This window comes from Cephus cinctus, unplaced genomic scaffold, assembly GCF_000341935.2.
Source record: "Cephus cinctus unplaced genomic scaffold, Ccin1 Ccin1_scaffold1765, whole genome shotgun sequence".
Taxonomy (NCBI): domain Eukaryota; kingdom Metazoa; phylum Arthropoda; class Insecta; order Hymenoptera; family Cephidae; genus Cephus; species Cephus cinctus.
In genome coordinates, this window is record NW_014333982.1 from 90,890 (window position 1) to 117,774 (window position 26,885).

At 41.2% G+C, this 26,885-nt stretch overlaps 3 protein-coding genes and 1 long non-coding RNA gene across 10 annotated transcripts in view; 2 read left to right on the top strand and 2 right to left on the bottom strand.

Annotated features, from left to right (window-relative positions):
- LOC107273649 (protein expanded) overlaps window positions 1-10,588 on the bottom strand; it is a 54,732-nt gene extending 44,144 nt beyond the window's left edge. For both annotated transcript variants that reach the window (XM_015752065.2, XM_015752064.2), the window contains exon 1: window positions 10,066-10,588. The gene's annotated coding sequence lies outside the window, so the exon portion shown is untranslated. The remainder of the gene's footprint in view (window positions 1-10,065) is intronic.
- A 222-nt stretch (window positions 10,589-10,810) lies between these two features.
- LOC112495243 lies at window positions 10,811-14,449 on the bottom strand. The gene is made up of 3 exons (XR_003061601.1): window positions 14,352-14,449; window positions 14,081-14,262; window positions 10,811-10,951 (listed from the first exon to the last, which is right to left on the bottom strand). It is a non-coding gene; the product is annotated as an uncharacterized LOC112495243 (long non-coding RNA).
- On the top strand, window positions 14,387-19,086 carry LOC107273637 (WD repeat-containing protein 26). The gene is made up of 11 exons (XM_015752034.2): window positions 14,387-14,791; window positions 15,099-15,332; window positions 16,093-16,252; window positions 16,339-16,509; window positions 16,719-16,892; window positions 17,086-17,271; window positions 17,609-17,875; window positions 17,948-18,093; window positions 18,170-18,378; window positions 18,631-18,825; window positions 18,932-19,086. The coding sequence occupies exons 1-11, from the start codon at window positions 14,778-14,780 to the stop codon at window positions 18,985-18,987; spliced, it is 1,812 nt and encodes a 603-aa protein (XP_015607520.1). The 5' UTR covers window positions 14,387-14,777; the 3' UTR covers window positions 18,988-19,086.
- Window positions 19,087-23,404: 4,318 nt separating this feature from the next.
- LOC107273639 (tubulin-specific chaperone C) lies at window positions 23,405-26,130 on the top strand. 6 transcript variants are annotated; one of them, XM_015752037.2, is made up of 3 exons: window positions 23,405-23,559; window positions 24,158-24,406; window positions 24,719-26,130. In XM_015752037.2, the coding sequence occupies exon 3, from the start codon at window positions 24,905-24,907 to the stop codon at window positions 25,931-25,933; it is 1,029 nt and encodes a 342-aa protein (XP_015607523.1). In that variant the 5' UTR covers window positions 23,405-23,559; window positions 24,158-24,406; window positions 24,719-24,904; the 3' UTR covers window positions 25,934-26,130. The 6 variants fall into 6 exon arrangements, with proteins under 6 accessions (XP_015607523.1, XP_024946760.1, XP_024946759.1 ...); XM_025090992.1 differs by having other exon boundaries at window positions 23,426-23,555; XM_025090991.1 differs by having other exon boundaries at window positions 23,452-23,639.
- The last annotated feature ends 755 nt before the right edge of the window (window positions 26,131-26,885 follow it).

The following is a 26,885-nucleotide window of genomic DNA, read 5'->3' on the forward strand; positions in this document are numbered from 1 at the left end:
CCGATTGATTAATCGGTGTTCGTAATTAATTAACGACCAATTGTGACGTCACCTCGCGTAAAGCTAAGGAGCATTCGCGTTATCCAGATTCGCCGTGACCTAAAAGATCCACGGTATTTCGTCGTCGACAGTCTTAGTCGTTGCTTACAGTAAGTACGTAATAACTCGTACAAATCCCCATACGTGAATCGTAAGTGCTGACGCTATGCATATATGCAGATTACGTATCTATTAATGTTGCCTCGTTATTCACACTGCTAACGGATAGCCAGAGACTCTCGAGTGTCCCGGGTTGCCCGTTGCGTTTACCATGTGTAAATGGATATGAGTGTAAACACGCGAGTATGTCGCGGTCGATCCAACCGCTATACGAGTTACTTTACAGCCCGTGCAATATAAGTTTTTTTTTATTATTCTTTCTTTTATTGTTCCGTCGTTATATTATACTTTTATTGACTCGTCGAGAAAAACGGTAATTACGCACGAGGAATGACCGTTTATTTCCGAGGCGTAACAAGAAGTGGACCTAACAGTGGACTGACAGTATCGAACAGCTACGAGTCGTACGAACTCAAAGAATTTCTTCGTGTGAATACTCAGTGTGCTACATGTGAAATCTTTACGTATTCAGGTGAGTGGACGGCTGAGCCTCAGGTACCAGGTAGGAATGCGCGAGCTCGTCATAATGGCAGAGCGCTCGATTGCATAAGTCCGAATAATACACTCGCAGTCATACCGAAGTGGTAAGTGATGCTTGGTTATGCCTGGCGAGGCGTATAACTGCGATACGTATGGTTGGCATTACTGGATTATATGCTCTCGTGGATATACGTCTAGAGAGACATGAACCCTATTACAGTTTTATAAAGACACGTATACATAGATAGGTGTAGGCGTTGAGTAGATGCCGATAAATTGATAGATAAGACGTGGCTTTACGGTAATCGTATCGCACGGTGGTAGGTGAGGCACTGGGCTGATTTAAGATGCGCGGGCTTACGCGGCCGCGCGCATGCGCAATCGAGCAAGACAGTAGAACGGCGCGTTAATGAATGAAATGAAAACAAGGAGAAATAGGGTAGTCAAGAGAGAATTTTAAGACGTTTACGAAGTTACGTTGTAGAGTGTCATCGATAAAAATGAAGGGGCCTATTATATACCAATGACTCTTACTTACTCTCACGTATAATTTATTCTCATAGGTATGAATATCCAATTGGGACACACTCTATGGTAACCTCACAAAAGAGAAGCTGATCTGCGTCAGGCGTGAAGACATCCAAATGCCGGAAATGTCCCGTGCCAAAAAGTCTCGATTTTGTTTATCACGAGGTATCCTCCTCGAGAACTCTTCCGTGTCTCGATAAAGGTTCGCCTCGGTATCCATCCATCACGTATCAACTGTACCGAGTTATTGAGTAGTGGCTTCAAGACGGCTTTGAATACGATTTTTAAAAAACAGCATGAATCAGAAATCCTACTTATACAATGATTAAATACAATTTTTTAACTCTTTATACTACAATGAAACGTTATCAAACATTTATCAACGTATTTATTTCAATTTATGGAATTCGTTGGCACTACGCATGGTCACGTGATCGAGCGTTGGAGTTGCGCATGCGCGAGAAACATGGCCGACAATACGAATGTGGAAAAATGACGATTACGGATAGAAAACCTGAGTTAACTATACCAGCCGGTTCAAAAGGAGGGCTCCGTTGGCTATTGGAATATATCTTATTGAAGGACTCGGCTGCAGGAGGTACACTCTCGTTCAAAACTATCTGACTATAATAACAGTGGGATTCTCGTAGCACCGCTAGCTCGTAGCCATCGCTACGATCGTATTATCTCACAGGCCGTGACAGATGACACAATGGAGTACATTGACACTACGTTCTCCACTATCTCGTAGTATCTTTCTCTCCTCGAGCCTATGTACGCACGTACTCGAGCACGTTGCGGAGCAACGTTGGTTAGGTTTTCACGCGTATAAGTACATACAGATGTATGACAGAACCGCATAAGTACTCACACGTAGCAGTACTGGGTACGAAGAATAGAGGTACTTTCACCAGGTAGTAGACATTCTCCGATACCGGCGATACACTCGATATTCACCCGAGTAACCTACCCCACTTCTTGTTTCTATTCTGGCCTGAGGTTGTTTCATATGACAAATCATTCCACAGTGTACCGTGCCAGAAGTGACACTACGTTCCGCCCTTTGAAATATACAAAAGGTACCTGCAGACTTTCCGGTCGTCTCCAATAGACGAGGCAGTACGACGAACTCTTATCGAAGAGCCTTGCAGTAGTCCCGGAGCTGCACATAACTCGTTACTCACATACACGGCAATGTTCGATGGATCGGTAAAATCCTCTGTACCACCCGATCGGGACATGCGCTTACAAATGACAAAACTCGAATTCGTATGCACGCAAGATCTTCGGCCGTTGATACATTACACGTGGGTTTGATAAGACGTGTCTAATAACGTCCGTGCTTCGAGTTTCCCGTAACGTTACGATAGGAATCTTGTCGTCTCGATTGGTCTATGCTTTTATTGTCACCAGCAGCCCACGCCGTGAAGTCGTCGTTAATGAACGTTGCATAAATTCCGCGGACACTCCACGTGCGCTTGCCGAAGGCGGCTTCGGAGTGGGCCATTAATAACCCTACAGGAGAGACCTTACGAGATGCAATGAATTTTCGTGAGGATTCTTTCGCTCAGCCGCCAGGTGGGTGGACGAGATTCTCCGATATTACAAGAAGGAACGTCTTAAGGATTACTTTGGTCGAAGTAATATACTGTCCACCGTACACTGTCTGCTCGCAGTCCTATCGAAGAAATTACACGACCACGCTGTACGATTACCCGTGGCATACTTGCACGTAATGGATAATGGTCGATTGTCTATGTGCACCGAGAGCGATTACAATCGGGAAACGGATGCAGGAAATGTGGAGAGATGCGCGCGCACGGAGGAAGAGGTAACTAAACGTGCTCCCAGGAAGGCACGTTGCAGGATAGTAATTCCCGATTGGTATTGATGCACCGAGCATGTCCCTTGCCCCGTGAGACGTTGATTCCAATCGGAGCATTAAAAGTCTGTACGGCGAGTTTAAAAGTTAATGCTATGGGATTAATGCAAATGGTACAACTGGCGGTGAACGTGGGAATCTTTTCATGAAGACGAGCAGATACGAAGAGAGAAAAAAGAAATTCTTTAAATTATAACGTCTCTTTACCGATTGATGCCCCGCGCCCACGTGTATTCCCTTGCTAAGGAAGCCGATACTCTTGGAGAGACCAAAATGGCCAGTCGTCGAGGATCATTACGCTTGGAAAGTCTGCCGCGGATACGACGTCGGCGCGTGGGGGCATCGTGACGCCAGGCTACGGCAATGTTGTCCGATACTCGCAAATCGAGTACAAGGTACAGAATTCGTACGTGAGTCGGATCCCAACTATGAGCTGGAACGAGCTAACGTGCATCCAGTTGCGGCTTCGTTATTCGTTCTCGCACGTACGCGCGGTTCGCGCCTCTACGGCTACCTAGAAAATCGCAAGACCATTCGAGGAAAGAGTCGAGGATGATGATGAGGAACGTCCTAGGGTCTTTCCAAGTCTCTGTAAGGTACAGCTGGACGCCAAGATTGGAATTGGAGAGGAAGAGACATCGAGCGGTTCTCGAGAATCCGTTTCGTACTACCTTGGTAACTGAAGAGCCTGCATTCTCGAAACGGTGCACAATCTGCACACGTGGGCTCAATGCATTGCTGGAGGATAAGTGCACTTTCAATCCGACGTCACGAAATTTGCTATTGTTTCAGTATGGTCTTACTCTAGGTTTGACTCCAAAGGTATATAGGATGAGGAATTGCTGAGAACTGGACTTGGCACAAGATTCGCTCGGGTCAGATGAGCGTGAAGGTCGAGTTCCCGAAAATGCCCTATAGACGAGAATAATTGTAGGGAAGATACGTAATAACTTGCACTTTTTTATACGAGAATCCTATACGTACTGATGAGGTATCCAGAGTCACATTGATTTTCATATTTGAATACAGAAGTTTAGAGAATCTCGTGGACCCATGAAGCTATTCAGAAATTTTTAAAGAGAGATTAGCGATGTGTATCTTTCCTTCGTGGTATCTTTTTCTTGGGGTATCTGACATTTTTCTTGGATAAGAGGAGATCCTGTTGGGCAAAGAGTAGACTGCGTGCACCAGGAGGTAGATGCCCATTGTCTCGTAGAAGGAGCAGTGCAAGTGTTCAGTCTGGAAGGAATAAGTCCCAGCGGGATACCGTGGGCTCTCGTACGGGCAAAAAGAAGGATCCCCCACAAATTGGCAATAAATTATAAATTGTAATCAGGTAGGGGTCACCGTTGCATTATGCATTATACATAGGAGATATTATGCAGGAGATGCTAAATAATCTAAGGAGTCGGCTATTGGAATTCCTTTATAAAGCTCATCCCTCGCGAGGATACCTTCTCTCGAAATATTCGAGAAGAGCATCGAAACGTCAATTACCAAGAACCGATCGATAATCCCAAAGAAGACGTTACCACGCGCCTAAGAAAGAAAACTCGTACAAATTAAAAACCCCATTAATCTGACAGAGTATGTCCACCGAAGCGTCTTGAACACAAGTAACGCGAAAGAGCATAACGCGAATAGCCAGAACGTTCGGTACGGTATGCGAGCGCGTGCAAGTGTAGGTATAGGTATACGCGCAAGGTATGACTCATCGAGGGATATAATTACGATAATCACGAGGACCCCGTGTACCCGCAGCGAGGAAAGAAGAAAAAAAAAGAAAGAAAGAAAGACGAGAGATTGGCACCGCTGTACGCGGTGCCCAAGCCTCTGAGAAGAAGTAACAGCCCGAGTAGTTCTGCCTGGCGAGATGCCCGCTGAATTTTACGATCGCGACTGCTCGTTACTAACGAAACGTAAGAACGTGGCGCGGCGTAACGTCCTTTCCGTGGAACCGCCGACTCGATCGCTTCCACACCTTCGAATCGTCACGAACCACGCGATCGGATGAACCGAACCAGAAATGCACTGCGAAGTAACAAGAGCAGTGTAAGAACGAAGCGGACCTAAGCGCCTATAAATCGACAGTACCGCGCAGCACGTGAAACGATAATAAAAGCGGAGCCCGATACGTACGAGTCAAAGGTAGCCTGGTTATACCTACGAAGAGATGTTATCCCAGTGGTCCAGGATCTTTCGTAGTACACTACAGCGAGAAGTTCGAAACTGCGAAGCTACCGACCACCATCTGTCGCCCGTCTATAGATACCAATCTTCCCGGCGAAGAGAGATACGCTCCCGCAGGAAGGGAGGTTACGCTTTGTCTTAGCCGCCCCTCGACATTCCTCAGTTCGAGGCAAGTTCAGGCCAAGAATTATAATCACCCCGCGGCATCCTCCGAATATTTAGACCCTCGTAGAGAATTTTTACGGGCTGGACTACCTCGCTCCCTTGCGGTTCGTGTAGAAGAGACGTCGTGGAACGTGCACCTGCACGGCTGGCTTTTGCCCTCGTCTCTTTCCTCTCTATCTCCGTATCCTTTATTCCTTATTTTTACTTTTTCAGTAAACAAATTTAAAAAAAAAAATAAAAAAAGTTCCGCGCACGCATACCCTGGCGCACACCTTCCAGTCAAGGTCGCTACGGCCTTCTCGACCTCAGTGAAGTTTGACCCATGCCACGATCCAGTGGCTCTCGTCTTCCGAGTGCCGGAATGAAACCCACTCGAGTGCCATCGAGGAGTCCGCGCGCGCTCTTTCCGATAAACGAACGCGATCCAAGTGCTTCTACTTGAGAGAGAGTTATTGGGTCGGGATCTTCGGGTAGAACTGCCGAGTAATGAGATCCAGAGCATTCGGGATCGTTGAGACTGTTGCGGGATCGTTCCGACTGTTTAAAACGTAAATACGAGCCGGTTCGCATTGAACCAATTTATACGCTGCCTATTTCGTTACTCGGATATGAATACTGGTAGGGAAAGTTTTGTGTGCTAGAACAACGATTATCGAAAGCAGGAATATCTGGATTTTAAAAAAATCTAGTTTCACTTGAATTTCGTTAACCTGGTTAACAGTGGGAACCTTGTCCTTGCAGATAACAGTAGAAAATACTGGTACCGCATGACGAATGACACTTATAGAATCCCAGACACAAGCACTCTTTGTAAAGTAATATCACGGATATTCCGTACCAATAGAGATTTCCATACTAACAATATGGATACAGAGCGATGAGACCAGATTCGTTCACTTTTTTTCTTTCTTTTCAAAGAGATTACACAGCGTCTTCCATTCGTTCGAGATCCTTTTCGCGAAGAACGAAGCCAGGTGAATACGTGAGCGTATCTCTTCCGTGAAAAAGAGAACGGATCACGTGTAGAGTGTCACGTGCGAGGACCTATCCCAGGATTATCATGATATTATTCGGTACGACGTATAGTTATCCTGCACTCTATCTCGCACACCCTGGTATGCCTGCGTGGTACGTGACCCAGATAGAAGATCTTACCCGCAGCTTCTCTAGCGGGAAGGACAGAACAATCAGGAGAAAAATCCAAAAGTTTCTGGAGCACGTAAGCGATACACCAACAAATAATATTCAAAAAATTATCTTACAGGTTATTTCGCCCAATCTCAAAACCCATAGAGATTACCTGGACTTGTATCGAACCGACCATGCTATATTCCTTAGATCCCTTAAAAACTGGTCCTCAGCAAAAACTATATTTCATATTGAAAACACATAATTCCCAGACCAAGCACGGGATATGAAATTTAAAAAAAAAATGCACAATGACGGATTCCATTCGTCTGGCTAACACGTAGACTCAATGCGATACATGCCCTGGATGCACTGGTAGTCCAACGTCCTCTGGAGCAGCCTCGAAAGGTATTTTGCACTGGCATTATTTACACCGGAGTAAGCGCACACCCGTCAGCAGGCTCTGAGCGGGTAGGTACGTGAGATATACAAACGCAAAGGTGTGCAGCAATAAGGGGTAATAACTCGCGATATCGCGAGCACTCGGTCACGTACAGGTAGGTATACATATACCTACCGTGCGGTTACCTCGAGTGGCCACTTGGCTACCTCAGCTCCATCAAGGTCCCTTTTCTTTGGTGAGCTGATAGAAGAAGCTTCGCAGAATTTCACTTATTAGAGATAGATATACACCACGCGTCACTCTGCACGGCAATGTGCACCTACCGGGTCCATATCGAAAGCTGGAAAGGTGATGCTGGGCAGATACGAGATGACGTGTAGAAGAAAAAGTCTATTGATAAAACCATAAGTGGTCCCGGATGTGACACCAACCATATAAATATATAGATGGGCAGTAGTTGTATGAAACAGGAATGGGCAGCCGGAAGGGCAAAATTATTTCCATGATCTTACGTATTTATTAACATGTTGGTACCCATACGTAGGCTTCGTGGATATTAAATCAGACCGTGGAGTGCGTAACTATTAGAGTTCCTATTCATTTTTTCGTAATTTTCTTTAATATCATTTTTATCTGTACCGTATTTACAGCTCGGACAGCCGTGTATCGCTCAACCATACTGGCTCGTTCCACGATAATTGGTAGCCATTAGCGATACGTTTTCTCCGGTCCTATTTTCACAGCGCGACGTCCACGCCTAACGTTTCCTTCGTATTAGCATGCAGCAGCGCACATGGTGCTCGAAGACAGCCATCGGGGAACCGTTCGGCGCCTACAATCAGGCATTTCTGTACTGTTACAATGACGAGCCTCCGCTTGAGCTGGTTACAGTCGACATGCACGATTTCGCTCGGAGAAAGATCGCTTACCTGTACGCCTGACGTTATTCTCATTTCGAGCAAAACAGATAACGAGTCATCGGTTTCAGGTGAAACAAATATGCCCTTTTTTATTCCACTTCCCTCTCTGTCCGTTACCTGCTTATTTTCTCATTTCGATCATAGACCGACGCTTCTATTAAACTTTCAGCTGACCCGGGCACCGATGGTCAATCTAGGAGGCTCATGCTACATAAGGCAACTTAAGCCCGTGCGTGCGCTGCATACGCGTTGGCAGCTATAGGTCACGCGAGAAAGCGTGATAAGCTAATAACGCGGCAACACGATCGACAGGCACATTCGATGCAGTCTATCGATTAAGAAGAGAATAATAAAAACGGTCAATACACCCAATTGTGAATCAATGCAATCGATCCCAGTCAATCCTATAAATCCGTAACTAATCTAAATACACGGAGACTCCATGCCGGATTAGGCAAGATCGAATGTTATGCCACACAATGGCGTGAGGTGGTTCGAGCCTTTCATTGATCGGAGTTTCATTGGCATTTTTATGACGTAAGTCGACGCCCGAGCCACGCGATCCGTGAGACGTCAGCGTCGAAGAGCCTGAACCCTGGGCGAAGTAGCAATTCGCGAAAAGCCAAACAGCGATTCGCATACCTATACAGCCGGTCATTGGAAATTGGCAAGCTACGCGGAAGAAGGTTTGTGTCGGTAAGCGCGAACACGGAATGGTGAGCCTCGCGTGAATCAAGTCAGGCCCGGTCGAGTAGAGTGCGCGGGTGCTAGTACGGGTGGGAGTGCGCATGCGCGCTCACTCTGGAATGCAGTTACGTCCGTCCCCGCCGTCTCGGGACTCCCCTTCTACCATCCTCTCTCCTGCTTCTATCTTCCTTTCTCTTACTCGCTCTCTCTCTCTCTCTCTCTCTCGCTCCCTCACCATCGCCAACAAACTGTACCTCCGTCTCCTTTTTATTCTCCTTCTTCGAGCAGCTTCACCACGTTACCTACTCACTGCATACCCTTCACCAGCGTATACCAACGTCTCTGGACCTTCCTCTGTCTTCCTCTCGTCTTTCTATCCTGCCTGCGTATCCTTCCTCTTATACTCCTTCACTTCTTTCCTCTTTCTGCTGCTCTCTCCTTCTTCTTCTTCGTCTTCTTCTTCATCTACCGTGTACGTACTCCTCCGCCTGGCTTCGACGACCACGACGACCACGACGACCACGTCGAGGACGTGCCACCGTGCGGTAACGCGCCGGTCTACGTACCACGGGAATTCTTTACGCGAGCTCGTGCATACGTGTGACTGCTGGGTATAGTAGAGGCCATTCGCGGTAACGCGATTATTTCGCTTTTCCTTTTCTCTTCTTTTCTTCTCCCTTGTGGACGCTGCCGGCACGGAAAGAAGGGTCATTAGCACTTTCAGCTAAGGAGAAGAGCCTTCGGAGTGCGACAACATGAATGCGCCTACCGGATTTGTTCTATGCCTGGATTTTACTATTTTTCGTCACTTATTCTGTACGGAGACGAGAGCTGCTGGAGTTACGTTAACACAGGTTGACGAAGGTCACGATCCTTTGGAGATGACACAATCTTGATAATCGAAGCAAGATTTCTTTAAAGCTGAACGCGGATTATATTTTTACTATGCACGTGGATTAACCGAGACGCTGGAACTATCTTGATCGTTGTAGTTTCCGCTTTAAGAATTTCTTTTTATGTACAATCAAATAGAATACCGTATTCATGCAAATAGGCTTGTATGAGGATTTTTTTAGTACTCATCTGCATTTAGTGATTACCGGCATAAACGGTAAGGTCGGTAAAAACGGAATAGACAATTATTCAATATTTTCCTTAAAATCATAGCGATCAAGATCACGATCCTTGGCACTTGCGATGGAAGGTACGCCGTATACATCGGTGTTATCAGGGCAAACCCAAGCGTGGAATGTCAGTAGCCTTCGGGTAAGTAAATTCTAAAGCGAGCCAAAGGCATGTCATCTTATCGTTATTCTTCGATCGGACAACTAAATCGAACGTAACCTCTAAATAACGCTGCTAAAGCGCATTGGCCTACGCAGAATGCACATTACGGAATAACGGTTGACCAGTAAATGAGTACTGTACACCTTAGACTGTAAAACTCCTCGAACTGAAAGTCCACCATGAAACCGCCAACGCATTTGTTCTCGTGCAAGAAGATTAATAATAAGCGTTCATACCTTTCCGCGTCTGGACGATCGCGTCTATCCCGGCAAGGACGGCATCCCGACGACACTCGTAATCTGGTAATCCAACGTGACACAAGAACGTATGGGCGCGCAACAGGTGGCCGTGGAAACAAACACTTGGCTTTACACTCACAGCACAAACGGCACGGAAACGCTGGTAACACGAAGTTATCCTAATGCTTAGAAATTATACACGCAAGAGACTGACGCATGAACGAAACCAAGACGATGGTACGTAGAAGCGGGTTACACTCACAATTCGGAGCAGCAGGTGTCCGGATGCTCCGGTATTCAGCATCCTAGCGGCCAAGTAACTCTCACGAAAGATTTCATAATTAATATCTATTACTATTTGGCCGGAGGATTTGACGCATGCCAGAGAGCAATGTTAACGAGCCATAAAAGTGGAGCAAAAGCAACGCGCTACAGAGCAACGTGCTGTACCGGCGACCGGCGAGTGACTGACTGGCGGCACACGCCGGCTCGAACTCCCCGAGCCAACCTTAGCGTAAGCCCAGCCGCCAAGCCTAGCACTGCTCAGCACAGCTCAACACACCGGCAACGCGCTACGAGCCATGCTGCGAGCCATGCTGCGAGCTATGCTGCGAGCTATGCGCCGGCCACGATCAGGGCCATCGAGAGCTGCATGGTATGCGCCAGACCCGGGCTTAGGTTGTAATCTATCTACACTAAGGTCTTATGGATATATAACGTGCCTTGTAGTACCTAGATTTTCTCATAGCTCAGGAACATGTCCGTGGTCAGACCATAGGAATCACCCAGCAGCGATCCCGTGGTTAATTTTCAAAGCTGGCTCGGGCATCCTTTAGCTGAATTTGTATTCTCTTCTCATATTTCTGACGATAAACCTCGGTCACTGCAAAATAAGTTATATTATTATAATTTCTTTCTCTCTTATGTCGTTTTCCTCTTGTAGGATCTGTGATGCAGTTCTATATGCTTTGTTCTCTATTTTCATAATGGCGTCGTGGCTTGATACTATTATAAACCTGTGTGACAATTTTTCAGAGATCGAATAAGCGTCACCCAATAATACCAGCGGCGAGCAGGAAACGAGAGACTAATAGGAAATCGCCTTGTGACTACTAAAAGGACTATTAAACGAACCACCGCGGCTCCACGCCCTCAGCATGAGAGAGTTATGAATGGGTAGCTTTCACACAGCCTCACGGCCAAGAGTATGCGTACCCGTGCGTGTCGTATGATATGTTGCATAAGCACAATTTATAAGTCGCTGCAACATACTCGCGTGTTGAAGTATACCAGTATATACATACAATCGTACCTAAACAACGCGTGGGTACGAGCATTCATGATGATTCTTTATATGATTTTGGGGTAGCACTTTCTATAATGCGACTGGTCACGTGAGAACACTGTAAGAAAGGAAAAGACAAGAGTCGTGAAAAATCAATGGTTGACTATTGATATGCTTGTGGACATAAGCTCAAGAACTTTATGAAAAATTTATGCACGTTACTGTACATCTGTATTGAACGTTTCTGACATTTCTATACCCGCATGGTATATATAGTATTATAGTAACTCGTGGGGTACGTACCAGAATGGAAAACATCTTTAAAAATAAACGAGTTAGCTAGCGTCTATTGAGACGTTTCGTGATTTTATAGCCTTCGTAATCACGAGACTTTTTGCAGGGTTTGTACACTGAGCAGGCGTCTTCAGAAAGAATTTGGACACTGGAGTTTTTTAAAATAAAAAAAATAATGATATATTGTCCTATAAGTTACAGACTAGGTATCCTTAATATTCTATTTTGCTCTCTCTCTCTCTCATGCACACACTTTATAATTGTCTCTAGCTTGCTAGTAGTACCACAGGCGACAAGAAGTGTTTTTGTTTACCTCTGTACGTATTCTCTCTGCTAGCCTTTTGAATTGGAAAGAGGTAGTTGGAACCACAATACAGCAGATTGCACAATGCGTCCGAAGACCGTGGGCCAGCTATTGGTTAGGATGATAATGATTCAGTACCCACAGGAGATCACAATGAATCCCGTTTGCTATAAATCCCTTATCTTAAGGATAGGATCGACTCAGGGCAGCTACTGATCACAATGATATTGGGAGCTGAATCTTTTTAAGGTGGGTTGTTTTTGTGAATGATCTGCAATCCTGACAGTTCTATTACAATAGCTTCGCTGCAGGAGAATGCAGAGGGAATTGGGATGCCCTTCCTGACACTAGGGGGTATCACAATGATTCCTTAGGCCTGGTAAGAGCTACGGGATGCTCAGACAGCTACTAATCACAATGACATTGGGACCTGAGCTTTTTGAGGAGTGTGGTTGTTCTGTAGTGGTCGATTTCTGACAGCTCCAGCACAATGCCTTCGATGCAGAATATCTACAAGGATGGCAGATTTCCTGATACAGGGTGGAGACACAATGCTTTCCAAGACCAGGAACTGCCGAGGATGAGTTCCCACAGTTTGCAGTACTATACTGTTCACTGGTTCGCTCTGGAACAGAGGATTGGTGTTCTCCTAGCTTTTTGATAATTTACACTTTCCAAATCTTTACTAGCTTCTTGTCGGCTTGTGGTGTACAAGGGTCTTGTCGATTCGTCTAGATAGATACGAGTAGACCGAATGAATTCCTATCGAGGAAGCCGCTGCTTATATCCTCGATAGGCATACGTTAAAATTAGTGGGGATAACGATTTTTATCCACCCGAGGTGTTAACGTCGCTTTTTGGATTCAATATTTTGATTTACGATTGGATTTGGATATTTGATTTCACTGATTCAATTAGTGGTTTTCTTCAAGTACCGGATTACTGGTGTTTCTATTGTCTTCGGTGCGTGCCGGCTTGTAGCGTCTGGGCACTTGTTTGTTTCGATTTCAGTATGTCGACTGTATTTCGGATTCTAGGAATATTAAAAGTAATAATTTCTAATATTATATCCTCATGACTGCGCTGTGACTAGATTCAAGGGAATTACGCAATATTAGATATTTAAAAGTCCTGTCTTCCCTTTCCTTTATCGGCGTCGCTGTGAGAGGTCGATAGGATTATTGAGGAATTCTAGGATTTGGGGAGTTCTCTCAGATACTGTTACGCACATCCACAGTGCGCTATGCACTCTTATGTGGGGCTCTTGACGTATCCATCATCGAGAATGGATGATTGGGAAGGAGAAAGGATAGAGGATAGGAGGGTATAAGGACGGAACGTTACACTATCAATATAACATCATAGGATAACCTATACTTTTCTCATAGAGTATAAATTGTTTTAGTATCCCATGGGGATATTAAATCGATGTAATTAGATAGGTCATCGACTGGCACTACACAGATCGTAAAAGTAATGATGGTACCATTTGATTTTATTTCAGGCATCAATGATAACTGCTCTTGAAAGGTCTAACATAGGAATGTATATATATAATTCGTGGGAACGAAATAACCCATTTGAAAAGGAATGTCTTCGTTTTTATCCTCGTTAATCCCAAGTGACATACCGGTAGTCTCAGTTGTGCGAGTTAATTTGTAGAACATTTACTCGAAGGGTGTTTCACCATGTTCCCCATATCAATCTTAATAATATTCGACCGAAGAACATCGGTATTACGGGGATCGTTTGATTAATTACAACTAGCCATGGAGTGCGTAGCGAAAGCATATTATCCGTGAGAACCGAAGGAATGAAACTGCGTCTAACAAATTATAACTCACCTTCCACAGGCGTAGATAATAGTGGCGAATGCATGAAGTAATAAATGTAATGCCAAAGAAGTATTATTATATTATTATTGGTTGATATGGTCGATACGAGGAAGAGATCAGATATAAAAACCACAAGCCATGCGGAAATAACGCCTAAGCATGAGTATAAATTGCTTACATGAAAAAGGATGGAAGTGAAATTCGAATAAATACATCAACCGCTCCAATAGCTGATCAACAGGATTCCATCAGCAATGCGGAAGTTCTTGCAACTCCCTCATTAAGTGAGCTTACCTGTGATGTTAGCTTCGTTAGCACAGGTGATAACACGGCTCGTTAACAGACTATTCCACGGTCGGTAGGCTGTTGTTAGCCAGTTATTGAAGGAGCAAGGGTTAGCACATAACATTCGACATCAGCAAGGATAATATCCGTAGAAGAACAACTCAGATGGTAATTCTAGTTTTCAACGCCATCTGTTGAAATCAGAAAATGTAGACTCGTTCTGAAGCTGACTGTCTGACATACTGCGTTTGAGCAATAGAGGATGTGCGAGCCAGCGAACCTATCTCCGAAGAAGACCGTGGTGTGACGTAAACGGAGATCCAAACAAGTATCAGCTGTGTAGCAGTCATTGTTCGTGTCCGTTTTGGCAGTCGTACAAGAATCCTGTTTTCTTCATTTTTTGTCAACGATTGGATTGTCCGAGGGAGTAGCAAGCGGTGGCCGAAACGCACGGGAAAAAGGGGGGCGCGATTTTCCTGCAACCGTGGCTGCGTGCGTGCCCCAGCCCCAGCCCCAGCCTCAGCCCTTGCCCCACCAACGAACCCAGGGACAATAATCGTGTGAAAAACGGGGCGGTACGCGCACAAGCCTGGCCTCGAGCGGCGAGTCGGACGACGGTGGACTCGCTCCGCCACCGCGCAAAAGGTCCCGTAGTTGTCTCCCGGCTACCTTACGACCAGCGGACGAGCACCACTCCAACCCCGAGATGGAGAATTATCGGTAACACGACAAGACAGGGACGGGGATTTTTTTTTGTGAATCCAATCACACGCTCGCATATCTGCTTTTATATCTATCCAACGTTTAGTGACTTTGGGGTCAACCCATTTGTACTTGAAAAGGAATGCTTCAATGTGATATATTCAAAGTTATTAGGTTTGCTAATGAAGAGAGGATCGTAAAGTTCTTTATTTCTTTGTGAAGGATGGTTAATGTTAGTGATTTAAAACAATGATCAGACAGATGTATCCCTTTGTCTTGATCCATAATAAAATTGTTACGAATGATGTTTTCCCATGCGTCACAGTGTGATGCAGCAAACCTCTAATGGTTCCGCTGTATCTGGACCTCAACAAAATGGAGCAACAGCAGATTCTGGTGGACCTCATACCAATGGCAACTTAGCGCCAGGACCTGATGGTGATCTGAATGGAATAAATGGAGAACCTAATAGGGCCCTAGGACCTCCTAAAATTATGGACAAAACAAATCAAGATATTGTACGTCTCATCGGACAGCATTTGAAAACAGTTGGACTTGAGTGCGTACAAGTTGTAGTATCTTTCAATACCTCAAAGAATAATCTCGAAACAGCAAGCTCTATTTACGTCATTTGTCTAGAGAAAATATGCCTATTATGTGCTTTTTCTCTCGGTTCCTTTGTGTACTTATTTTTATGCACATAGGGTCATTATACTATGCTATCAATGAGATAGTAATTAAATTTCGAGAATGATACAAGCAGTCTAATCGCAATATTCTAAGAAGTGATTCAAAAGTATAGCCTTATAAAATTTCTTTGTTTTAATGCATTTATCAAAAGTATTGTATCACCACGTATCTACGCTGGAAGTTACAAAGTGGGAGAAAGCTAATTATAGAAACTTGGAATATAGTCTGTATAGTATCTACCAGCTATAATTGTACTATAACCATATAGCTACTGAAAAGTATTAGTGCTCAGACACGGGAAAAGTCGTACAAAAACTATCAACACTACCAAATCACGTGAAATTCAGATCATGCACGCCCCAAATTGCCAAACATTAATGCGTCGCCGTTCGATCTTCAATGTTAAAAGATACAGGATAAAGTAATACGAAGCCTTGCGCATTTGTTTACATGTCGCATATAGAAAATGATGTAGTGTAGTGAGTCATGTACAGTCTTGACAATAGAATATTAAAAAATGAATTCAATATCTCAGGGATACAGTTTGTTAGCATTATTAGATACGTGCCTAATATCTGTTCTTTTTTTGTTTTAATAAGACTGAAACGAAAAAAAAATGTGTGTTTCAGTCGTACCGCTGATTTGCTTATGCAAGAGTCAGGCTGCCGCTTGGACCATCCAGCTGCTGCAAAGTTTCGGCAGCACGTGATGGACGGCGATTGGAACAAAGCGGATCATGATCTCAACGAACTGAAATCCTTCTTAAATGGCTCCGGCCAGAGCCTCGTGGTGAGAATTCCGTCACGTCATGGACATTAAGTAGGGAACGTTCGGGGACCACTTTGAGACACGTTACGTTACGCCGTGTCTTTCAGGAAATGAAGTTCCTGCTTCTTGAGCAAAAGTATCTCGAATACCTGGAGGAAGGCTTAGTGTTGGAGGCCTTGCAAGTACTTCGCAACGAACTTACTCCACTTGGGCACAACACCGGACGTGTTCATCAGTTGTCCGCTTTTATGATGTGCAGTGGACGGGACGAGCTCCAGGTACTGATATAACGAGTGCCGTTCGAATTCTCTTAGGGCATGATACGCACGACGAAACTGAAATTCAATGTACCATTATCGTTGCGATTGACAGAAAGACGTCGTAATTGATTTTGAATCGCGGAGAATACGAAATATCGTGAGAAGCGTTCATGAAACTAACGTATAACTGAAAATTTGATCACTAGCAAATAGACACTTGTTGACAGACACGTGCCGGTTGGGATGGCAAAGGTTCTGCCTCGAGGGCTGCTCTAATGGACAGATTGCAGAAATATTTGCCACCTTCCATAATGTTACCTCCACGACGTCTTCACTCTCTCTTATGTCAGGCTGTGGAAATGCAAAATCAACAGTGCACATACCATATTACTCATACTCAGGTACCGACTAGTTTCTAATTAATTATGATACCTTCTTACTATCAAAGTTATCGCTCACCTGCGTCTTTGCATGGTTAATATCTCCAATTTTACACTAGGTAGAAAATCCTATTCACGATACCAGAGAGATAACGATCTTTGAACAAAAATCGTTTAATAATCCCTCAATTATTTTTCAATTTATTTCGATCAGACGAGTCTAGAGAATGTCTCGCTGCTGGTGGATCACAGCTGCAGCAAAGAGCAATTCCCGTGCCATACTACCCAGGTGCTCAATGATCACTGCGATGAAGTCTGGTATTGTAAATTTTCACCAGATGGTCTCAAGCTAGCCACTGGGTCCAAGGATATGACCGTTATCATATGGGACGTTGACCCCGTGAGTTCATTGATGATAAACTTAACCCTTAACCCTAAACCTGGGTCACTTTTGTCCGAGCCGATTTGAACTTTTGGAAAGGTTGAGAGTATATAATGAAAACATATTGAAAATAATTATTTCAGATGTTTTTTTATAGTATGTAGTAAAAGGTTCAAAGCTAATATTAGAATTTTGATAAATTTCTTCTAATACGTTGAGTTAGTGAGAAACGAGCCGGTCAAAAATGATCCACGCTTTGGATTTGAGGGTACCAAGAAAAACAAAACCTCAAGGGTTAAGGGTTAAACATTGAATCTTGGACCTATAACTATCCCACTGCGAACATGTGATATAGGAAACCTTGAGAGTAACGCACAGGAAGACACTGGAAGGACATACGTACGGTGTGGCATTGATCGCATGGAGTCCTGACAGTAGTCACCTGATAGCCTGTGGGCCTGAAGACTGTCCTGAACTTTGGCTCTGGAGTGTCGACACACCCGACTGCGAGTTACGTGTTAAATTGACTCAAAGCACTGAGGACTCGCTCACAGCCTGTGCTTGGCATCGCGACGCAAACAAATTTGTAACCGGTGGTCTACGTGGCCAATTCTACCAATGCGTGAGTTTACATTATAGTGCGTCGAGTGCATCTTACGGTCTTTTCGTGATTGCCTTTTGATCGATGCTTTAGGACATGGACGGTAACGTATTAGACTCCTGGGAAGGAGTGCGAGTGAGGTGTCTCTGGTGCAGAAGCGATGGAAAGACCGTGCTAGCCGCCGATTCTCATCATCGTATTCGCGGTTATAATTTTGATGAGTTGTGCGACTTCGCGATGTGAGTATTCGACTACTGATGAGAAAACAAGTATTTTGTGGTGCCGTATCACGATGGAACTGTGCGTGTTCTTCAGCCTCCAAGAGGACCACCCGGTGATGTCCTTCAGCGTAAATAAAGCGGACCGATTGGCGTTACTCAATGTCGCCAATCAAGGCGTGCATCTCTGGGATTTACAAGACAGATGCCTAGTCAGACGTTTCCAAGGTGTCACACAAGGACATTTTACTATTCATAGCTGCTTTGGTGGTGTCAATCAAGACTTTGTTGCATCTGGCAGTGAAGGTGGGTTATCATTATTATCATTATCTGTATAATGATTAAGACATCAGAATGAATCTCGATTAGAATTTTGTATGTGATATCATTGTCACGCTACTTTCGCATAACATTCATTATGAATAATTGGAGACAGTAGTAGAATTATACGTGGGCAATTCTTACATGAAGTAAATAGTTACTACATTTAATAACTACGTATATTATGTATTTGAATGTACCCTATTGGTATATGGTTTGCGTATACGATTCTTACAGATAATAAGGTATACGTGTGGCATATAAAAAGAGAGCTGCCCATAGCAACTCTTACGGGGCACAGTAGGACAGTTAATTGCGTATCCTGGAATCCCGTTTATCACCAAATGATGGCTTCAGTGTCTGATGACAGCACTGTACGGATATGGGGTCCAAGATCGTCTTCTCCTGAGAGAGCTGATAATGCAAAGACTGGTTAGTTCAATTAAATCATTAATAATAATCCTTTTTCTTGAGAAACACTGTCGAGGAATCCTGATAGTTGATAACCAATAATCATTTAATATCTTATGATTTTTAGCATCACCTGAGAGCAACTCGTCAAACGGTAGCGGGTGGCACGAGATGGTGTCGTAGCGGACCACAGTGTACCAGTACTCCCATGACCCCATGGTGTTCAAAAGACTGTCCTGTTGACTCTCCCCAGCCCTTTATCACAATCCCCGTGCCTCGATACCCCGATTTACAAATCGTCGAATGTCCGAATGGGGGTAATTAAAGGGCTTATCGGATGGCAGCACTCAACAGCCAATCAATTACAGATAAGCCAATAATTGAGTGTAACATTGGGAGTCTGCGAGTATTCTTTTTTTTTTTTTTTTTTTTTTTTTCCGAATGGGGGTAATTAAAGGGCTTATCGGATGGCAGCACTCAACAGCCAATCAATTACAGATAAGCCAATAATTGAGTGTAACATTGGGAGTCTGCGAGTATTCTTTTTTTTTTTTTTTTTTTTCTTACGTAATTTGTGGATGTGACAGAAGTATGCGAATTGCGTTACACATTGTGTATGCTGGAATAAGGAGACTTGTGTTGTGATCCACATATGGAGAAATAGAGAAGAGCATTATTGCGTTAATGGGACTAGAGGCAAACAATATATATGGAAAACTTCATTCATGGGATTGGCACTGGAAAGCAAGATTTTAAATTGTACAGTCGTTTAAAAAAAAAAAGGGAAATATTACATCACGGAAATTATTCTCACAGAAAGGGAGCTACTGACAACTTCGAAATTAAAGGACTGACACGGAATATACATATTATCGTGCCAATTGAAAAGGAATTATTTTTTATCTATGACCGAAATTGGTATGTGCTATTAGAAATTATATTTTGTTTAAGACTGGATAAATTTTGGAGAACCGAGTCGTAAGGCACTATTGTACGATTCCTAGTTCTTTGTTCTCTTCGTATATTTATACGCTCTCGTTAAAACCACTAAGGTGAAAAAAAACTGCGGATCTTGAGACATAGGTTTTATTTATATTAATTGAGTGATTTTATATTGTGGTATACATACTTAACGTTGGGTAGGTTATTAACGTTACTCTCATTTTATAAATTGCCATGTCCTGCCAAAAAAATTAGGCTCATATAATATCAAACAATATAGCGGCAAACTCTATAGGTCTATTAATATCTGCTTACATATTAAATTGGGAATTCTGAATTTAATAGAACTGTACCATTTGGGTAACTGAACATTTGGGAACTTGGATTCACAAAATTGTGCTCCCATATCCAGGAAATAATTACGTATATGATGCGATGTGCTTAGCGTTATCTAAGTCTTTGGCTGCGCACAATTTTATTAAAATGAGAAGCAAGCTTACGGTTGTGATAAGTTGTCGAGTTTCAACTTCTATACTAATAATATACGTTTTATTGTTCTTCATTTTTATTTAAAAGGAGAATTCACTCGAAAACGTAGTGACAGTTAATAGGATGACTATATCCAAATCTTGTGAACGGGCTTTTTGTTTGATGAAATAACGTAATCGAAGGTCTTAATTATATCACAAAAAGCGAGATATACATATATGTACAGATGTCTTTTCAATAAACGACATTACGGAGCACAATTATTTGGAATACCATATAAGAGATTTACCTGAAATTTGGAAAAGAATTATTCCTTATTTTCAATACTAAAATGTGTGTTTACATGATGATTTCAAAAATTGTCAGCTTATTTTATCAGCTTGTAATTTAATTGAAAAATTGCTGAGGCTTTGTCAAAGGTTCATATAACTTTATCAAGGAATAGTCATGGCCATCTTCATTTTGCTGTTAATAACGTATTAAATGATGACCAAGGTTAGGAAAGATACGAAACAAGCAATAATGAAAACGTATAGAAATTCAGAATTAGAAATTAATGAACTTTGAATTGGACAAAACGGAGTGCTACATCGATAACCGTATGCCGTGATTCTAGATATAAAATATGACTGTAAAAGAATATAATCTTTGGTAAAAAACATTCATAAGCTTATATACTGCCTTATGACTCGCAATCGCAATATAAAGAAATAAGAAACTGTATTAAATTTTACATCTAATATTGCGGTTTTGATTTAACGAATACCCAAAGTGATATTGTAAATCACTTGTATAAAGAGATATTATGGATTACAGTTGTTACATAAATTTTACTTGAATTGTCGACCATTTCTACATATGGTCACACGTGAATGCAATCGTTGTCATTGCAAACATTTGTTTTATGTGTTCTAAGTACATAGTTCAGAATACAAGACCAAAATTCATCCAACTTCTACAGTGACCCTTACACAAATCACAAATTCAATTAATTTCTCAATAAAAGCTTGTAATGAAATTATTATCGTTAACTTCATCAAAACAATTATTGTTTCTCATCAAAGAGAACTATCAATATCCCAAGATATCATTACCTCACAGAAATAAACGATTTCCTAAATCTAAAATCTAAGTGTAAAAACGAAATGCAAATACAAAATTTCAGAAATAATGTCAAAAAAAACTTTACCATATAAGTCCTGTTCTATGTATATGAAAATCACAATTGATTTATCGATACTGATAATTGTACTGTCAACTGAACAAGACAAACGTTATCGATTACCTACCGAAGTGGATAACACAAATAAGTGAAAACGAAAAGAAACGAATCGTTAACAAAAACATGGAGTAGTGCATTGGAACGTCCGTGCATGCTATGAATAAGACAATGCGTACGTTATTCTCTCGCATATAAATGTAAATAGCTGTAATGTGTCGCAAATGCACACGGTATTCCCAGCCGAGGAGATCGCGTTGACATTAATCGGACGCACTTAGTACGTACGAGTATTTCTAGATTAGAGAATTCTCCAGTTTTTGTATACTTCGCTGGAACTACCAGATTATTACTGATAAGCGAGTGATTTTGATTACGATATAAGATACCGATTTATAGTAAAATCAGTTAAGAGTTTTATTTAGACAACATGGACCCTTTCCTTAAGACATAATTGGCCATCGATTCTTTAACGTGGGACAATAAGTATTATCAATTGAAATTTTTTTTTTTAATAGATACAATCATCTCTATCGTTATGTGTTATCGCTCTGTCAAAAGAGTATACCATATAGTAGTATCAATGTACAAAAAAAACTGACCTATCAAATCAATACCAACTTTTTCCCATATTCTCTGTAGACTCATGTATGTTGACATAAGATTTTCGTATTGTTATGCACTAGGGAAGAGTCCTTGTCATCTCGGATTGTATTTTCTGCACGTATATTATAAAAAGTGTCGTCCATTCATCTATCTATATGAGAAAGAATTAGACACAACGCTGTAGGCTATGAAACGTAAGTTAATCCTTATTGTTTTTATTTTCTGTTCGGAAAGTTATTGCAATTATATTCACAGAAGCTGTGCGCTATGCACTTGATATCTCATTTGGGATTCTTGTCTTTGCTGAAAATAACAAAAAGAAATAACGAGAGAAACAATATGAATAATTGTAGCGAACTCCATTTTGTCATAAACAGAAGAGAGTTAGTAACGATTGTACATAGACAGAAGGATTGACTATTCTATGCTGTAATGCCTTGGCCTAAAGACCAACGCTAAGGATGTCAAGTCATCGATGCTTTGTACATTACTACAACGTGACTAAAATTATTAACATTATATAATTTAGTATATAAAAATTGTAATGTTTATGTGTCTTATATTTTTAGCATATAAACACCTCCCGATACCTTTAAACCAATAGAGCAGTTCATCTTAATTTTACTTATTTGGATCTTAAAGCATTATAATATTGCATCGTGTACAATCATATTTGTCAGAAACAGGAAAAAGTTTATTATAAAATTATTTTTTAAATTTCTTTAACAATGTTTAAAACTTCGTTTCTTCCAAGGGCGGCTGCTTCGGCTATTAGTCGCAAATTTATGGGATGACACACGGAATTAACGAACACAATACTTATAATACAATATTCAGTATCACGCAGGACAGCTTATGATAAGTAGATGACTCTATTATACAAATAAAAAATATCACGATTAAATAAAACAATTCTAATAATTCAAAATGTCGACACAGTATAGGATACGCGCTCTAAAGTGATCTCCAATTTGTTTGATTAATATAATAATAGTTAATTAAAGAATCGCCACTCTAAAAACTTGTTATGCATATATATTTTTATAACATATATTCACAATGAATATGATTTGAATTTAAACAGATTCTGCTGTTTCTTTTATCCTTACGACTATTATGAAATCCATATAATAGTATACGCACTCTATATATATTACCAAAATAATTTAAGGATCATTCAATCATTCATTATATCCTTACTTAACATACTCGTCATCTTTTCTCGCTATACTCATTAAAAATATATCTATCTGAAGACGTATGGCATTGTGATGCGTCACATATATTCACATGTGGCGCGTCTTGATGTCAAAGGAAACAAGTGCTGACGTTAGATCCGTTTTACTGCACAGAGAACATATTAACCAATGTGATCCAATGAGGTGCGTTCCTTGTGTTCCCGTGAACGTGGGTGAGCCGGTTAGAGGATTGCAGAGTATTGTTCGTAGTTGCCCATTGCCCCTACTCGTATCTACATATTTTCTGGCTGCTACATGTAGGTGTGTATCGCTGCTGTAACCCGTTGGTCGTTTCTAGCCATTACGTCGCTTCTCCCTCAAGATTTTGTCTCTCCACCACGGTATTGATGATTTCCATTTAAGGAAATCTTACCGCCTGTCGTAGTATGGGCCGGAGCAAGTCTCTTTTCGGTTTTATAAAAGTATTTACAATTACTGGTTTGGCAATAGAGTTAGCATTGTTTTGTGGCTCGTATTATGTCTGGAATCGCATGAATACATCACAAGGTACGCGTAGTGATCAGCATTCAGACTGCCGCTCCCAATTGTAGGTTACTTCGAAAATTAGCAATTTTCTACTCCGTGAGAGATATAAAGTCGTTCATTGATTTTTTTGTAGGATCGTGTTATTGAGATAGCTCTTGCAGATATATACATGTGTATCTTTTTTCTGTGATATTGAATTGTAATGTTGCGCGAAAAATTGTTCTCATCGTTATATTGCTCATTCCAATGACATAAAGAATTCTTAAAGCTTAAGACTCCTTTCTTATTTTTAATATCGGTTGGTTGCTGTGATATATGCCAGTGCGAAGAGTGTTGAAAATGGGTATACTTGGAGTGAAGAACTTTTTTTTAGATTTCAGATTTTACATGTACAAAAATTATCCTGAAATACTGAACGGATATTACACTGTTGGAGAAAAACTTTCTGGGCATACGACAATAAGAACATTAGATCTTGAAGATTGGGAGAGAAACAAATCACGTTAATGATTACAAGCACTTGATGGCGTACTTAAAAAGTTTTCTCTATTTGATTATTTCTGGTGGTGTAAGTTATACTCTTCTTTGTGTTACCTCAGTGAAAGAAGAAGATTTCATTAAGGTAATGAATTTACATAAGAATTGATATAGTAACATTGATCTGAATACAGATTATTTTCATCATTAGTTATTGATAATTTTGTTCACACCATATGATTTTGAATATACTGCCAATATTTTTCATTAAAACTACATACTTCCAGTAATATAATTAGGATTTTAATAAACATTTCTTTGATTACGAGGTTTATATCATATAACCTGAATTTAGCTATCTGTATCTCAAAAAAAAACCCATGGTAACTTGGCTTGTGAAAAAATGTTCAAATTGACAGGTGTCAGAGAATATGAAACTGTTAACTTTTCATTTCAGAATTTGCAAGAGGGACAGAAATACCCAAAGGTTGATAGGAAAAAGCAAGAACAACTGCTTAAAATCCTGCAAACAGCTGCTAGAGTGCCGGATCCTATGACCCAACAAGTTCAGGGTGATGCTAGTTACACCAATTCAAAACTAAAGAGCAATATCTCTGGGGCAGAAAAATAGTATCTCCTCAATATGGATTCCTCTAGTCTGATAGAAGGCAGTTTGTCCGATCGTATTACAAAGAGAGATCGTGAACGAAAAAATGTTATCGAGAGACGAAGAGAGGAACGGCAGCAACTCGCTGTTGATTCCGAGCAATCGAGTTACTTTAAAGACGCATTCTATGCATCATGCAAGCAGGTTAAAGATATGTTGAACGATGCACTCACTGCACCTACGTCAGCTCTTCCTGGCATTTTTGACAAAGCAAATAAGGAAATCCAAACGCTCAAGAACTATTTATCACAGTCAAAAATGTTTTTAAAAATGTACGACATACGAAGAGCTCAAGAGAATTTACAACTCTTAGAAAATGAAGCAAGTGAGCTTGAATTAAAACTCCTGCCCAAGAAAAAATTTGGTTTTAAGGCCCGCAGAGCAGTTAAAAAGCCTATAGAGAAAGTGCATGATGTCACAGATGGTTTAAAAGATCTGAAAATATCAGAGGGCATTGTAAATGGCACCACTAAGCAGAACAACAAACTCTCAAGCAAATATGGTGATAGTGCCTATACTGTAATGGGAAAAGTTGATGACCAATTGGTACTTGATGCTGAAAATGTTAACAAGAATGACGTACTACTCTCCGATTTACTCCGATGCACAGTACGAATATATGGTACACCCAGTACACTACACATGATTAACCTAAAACAATGCACTATCCTTGTAGGGCCTGTTGCATCATCTGTATTTATCCACGATTGCACAGAATGTCAATTCGCATTTGCATGTCAGCAATTAAGATTACATTCTTCGACTGACTGTACAATTTACCTTCATGTAACGAGCAGAGCGATTATAGAAGACTGCACTAAAATACGAGTAGCTCCATATAACTGGACTTATGAAGATCAAACGAGTCACTTCAATTTAGCTGGACTTGATCCGAAAGTAAACAATTGGAATTGTGTCGATGACTTTAACTGGTTATCCAGTGAAAAGCATTCTCCAAACTGGTCAATTTTGGAACCTGAATTTAGAGTTAAGAGCTGGGATTAATAAAGACATGAGATATATATTGAGAATGCATGGATTGGATGATATATAGATTTAAATTCCTTATAAACTAGCAATTAACTTACATTCGTAAATTATTTACATGTGTACTTGGCTTTTACAGTATGATACAACACATGTATATCGTTTATTATGTGGTGTTTAATAAAATTACTGCTTGAGCGTTAGAACCACTTCAATTTGGAGTATTCATCCGTTTTCACCTAATATACCAAATTCTGGAAACCTTGTTTTACGAATAAATATACAAGTTTTTTTAGTTTCCCCAATATAATGAATAGTAGCAACAGAAGTATGTATAAGCAGTTGTAAAGTTTTGATTGTTAATATGCTCTGTATAGAAAGTTGATGTTGGTTTTGAGTTTGAAGACTGGCATAATGAACGCAAATTTATATCAAGTAATGCACGGACCCTCCAAGTAGTACTCTATAAGGAATCACCTAAAGTTTTATTAATTATTAAATGGTCATCAAATCGTAATTAATTATGAGAAACAGTAGTCATATAAAAGAATAGGAAAGACGTTATAGGAAATTTTGAAAATACAATTAAAATGATGGTCTAATGTTAGATCATGTAATACGCAGATACGTAGTGACTTATGTACTTGGCATTCATAATATGATTTTAATCCTTTTTTTTTAGAGGAACTCAGAGCACTCCTATACTTGGTTTTATTTTTCTTACACTTAAGTGTTTTTTGGGGTTTTTGTTTTAATAGTGTAGTACTTTCGAGTTTCTGAACATTGGGTGATATCACTGGTAGACATATTAGAGAGGAGATAAAGTTAATATGTTGGTAGTGGCCCGATTGATGAATTATATTAACAAGTGTATACAATAACACTTAGATCGCAGGAACAACGGTGGGTAGTAGTTACAAATGCTGGAAATTGTAAAATTTGTCGGAGCGCAGAACTCCCAGGGTGGGGG